General features: G+C 51.2%; 1 protein-coding gene across 2 annotated transcripts in view; it reads right to left on the bottom strand.

Annotated features, from left to right (window-relative positions):
- Nucleotides 1-2500, bottom strand: part of LOC123500962 — a 112564-nt gene that overhangs the window by 94242 nt on the left and 15822 nt on the right. For both annotated transcript variants that reach the window (XM_045249515.1, XM_045249513.1), the window contains exon 2: nucleotides 324-2500. This exon is cut by the window's right edge and continues 673 nt beyond it. In XM_045249515.1, the coding sequence (XP_045105450.1) occupies nucleotides 324-2500 (2177 nt within the window). The remainder of the gene's footprint in view (nucleotides 1-323) is intronic.

A 2500-nucleotide genomic window follows, 5' to 3' on the forward strand; every position in this document is an offset into this window, starting at 1 on the left:
CGTAGTGTAGTGGTTAGCACGCTTGACTCACAATCGAGAGGGCCGGGTTCGAATCCCGGTAAGCGGCGAGGCAAATGGGCAAGCCTCTTAATGTGTTGGGTGTATTCACCTAGCAGTAAATAGGTACGGGATGTAACTCGAGGGGTTGTGGCCTTGCTTTTCTGGTGTGTAGAGTGTGTTGATGTGGTCTCAGTCCTACCCGAAGATCGGTCTATGAGCTCTGAGTCGCTCCGTAATGTGGAAGACTGGCTGGGTGACCAGCAGACGACCGAGGAGGAGGAGGTGAATTACATATACACACAGACGTCTGCCGGTCTGTTTACCTGTGTATGGCGCGCAGCACGATGTCTGAGGCGGGTATGTTGCCGGGTTGCTCGTAATGGTGGTGTAGCGACAAGTCACTGCAATAGTGATGAGTCAAGGCACGATGTAGTGTGTCCTTCACCATTACCTTTTCTCTGTCCAGCCGTAATTCCACTGTTGTTGTTGGTGGAGTACGGGGGAGCAGTGCCGCAGCGCTGGCCAACGTACTGTCTGTTATCCTTACTGTGCCAACAGGAGGGTTTTCCGATACGTGGTGAGCGATGGCCCGCAAGAAGCTTTCATTATAATCTGTGTGTTCCACCAGTGACAGCCATTCCTTCCACCGTGCGCCAGTCTCCGCCACCAGCTCTATTACTTCCTTTATTGCCTCGGGGCGATTTGGTACCTTTTCTCTGGCCAAAAGGCCCGCCACGTGGAAGAAAAGGTTACGCTGACCACAAAATGTTCCTTGCTGAGTGACGGTATGGAGCACACTCCTGATAGCTCCTGGTGTCTTTGGCTGTGTGGCTTTACGAAATAGACTTCTAATAGGATTTATTAATGAGAGGACTCTATCCTGAAGGCGTGGACGTGGACGGTGACTTTTTTGCTGAGTGGAGGTATGGGTCAGGCTCCTGCCAGCCCCTGGTAGTGGGAGGGACTCATCCTGAAGGCGCTGTATGATATGTCGTGCGGCAAAGTACTCCAGCAGTCCTTTGTGGGGCAACGAGTACTGTTCCTCACGCACTCTGTTGTTAACGAACAACCGCAGTGTGTAGAATGCTCCCAAGACATCTTGCTCCGGCAGCTCCTCTTCCTTGCAGCGTTTCTCCAGCCTCTCCGTGTCCTCCTCTGACAGGGTCAACCTGTCCTGTAGCAGGCCTTGCAGTGCCATTTGGTACATTTCCTTCAGCACTCTTTTTATCCTCGTCTTGAGGGTGCGCGGCCTCGTCTGCCCATATGTGGGGTACGTGGCTATTCTGACACGCAGCTTCTCTGTGCACCATTCGTGGAAGTAGGTGTACAGACTGGCTTGGGTAATGTGGTTCTTGATGCTATCTGGATTGTCTTCAAACAATGTTACCAAAAATAACAGGTTGAGGGGAAGCTCAAACAACTCAGTGTCCTGGTGTTGTGCCATGAACTCCCTAAGCTTCTCCTCGTTTGTGGAGGAGGTGGAGTATTTCAGTGCAAACTCCATCCTCTTAGCGACGTGAATCCCCTCGATGGACAGGTGCGATATGCGATAGTCCTGTTCATAACTCCCCAACAGCCAGTCCACTCGTTCTTGGCGTGATGTGACGAGGATTGAGAACTGTTTGTTACATCTGGCTAAGGTCATAACATTAGTGACGAGCTTCTCGGAGGTTTGGTTCATCTCATCGAGGCCGTCTATGAGGAAGAGCACTTTGCAGCGCTCCAGGTAATTCACGAGGGGCTCACCAAACACCGACAGACTGGGAGGGAGGATCCGGCGCAGGAATGTCTCCAGGTCCTCGGCATGTTTGTCCCTGCACAGTATTCTGAGCACAATGTCGTACTCCTCCAGATGTTTGACGCGCCGGTCACACTCTTCCCTGCGCCACTCTGACACCATGAAGGTGAGCAGGGTGGTCTTGCCACTCCCGGCGATGCCGCTCACCACTGCAAGGCGCGGCCTGTCATCCTGGACAGGCGGGAAGGGCTGGCACTCTTCCCTCAGAACTCTTAAGAGTTGTGATGATTCTATATCAAGTGGCGTGTTTTCTTGTCGAAGGACAAGTTTTATGTATACCGTTTGGATATAGACCCGTTCTTTCGATCCCAACAGAAAGGACAGCGGGTCAAAGGACTCAAAGTGTCTGTAACGATCTTTGAGGTGACCCGGTGTCACTTCCTTGAATAATGCAAGTTTTTTTTCAAAAGTCATCTTCAGTATGACTCTTTCAGTGAACGCTTGTATCACATCTTGAATCTGTACTTTCATGGTTTCAATGAGAATGTTGGTCTCCCTGGCACAGACTCCGTACCTGTCCCTGACCAACTCAAGGGCTGTTTCGAAGTCCTCCTCCAGTTCCTCAACTTTATTCTTGAACTGGTCTTCATCTATTATTGTCTGGGACCATTCGTGGACACAGACGTTTCTTTCGCTCTTGATTTTATTGAGGCGTCCTTCCATGAGTGCCGGATCCTTCCAGCGTGCATCATCATTGAGTGG

The sequence above is a fragment of the Portunus trituberculatus genome, unplaced genomic scaffold, assembly GCF_017591435.1.
Source record: "Portunus trituberculatus isolate SZX2019 unplaced genomic scaffold, ASM1759143v1 PGA_scaffold_523__9_contigs__length_663829, whole genome shotgun sequence".
Classification (NCBI taxonomy): domain Eukaryota; kingdom Metazoa; phylum Arthropoda; class Malacostraca; order Decapoda; family Portunidae; genus Portunus; species Portunus trituberculatus.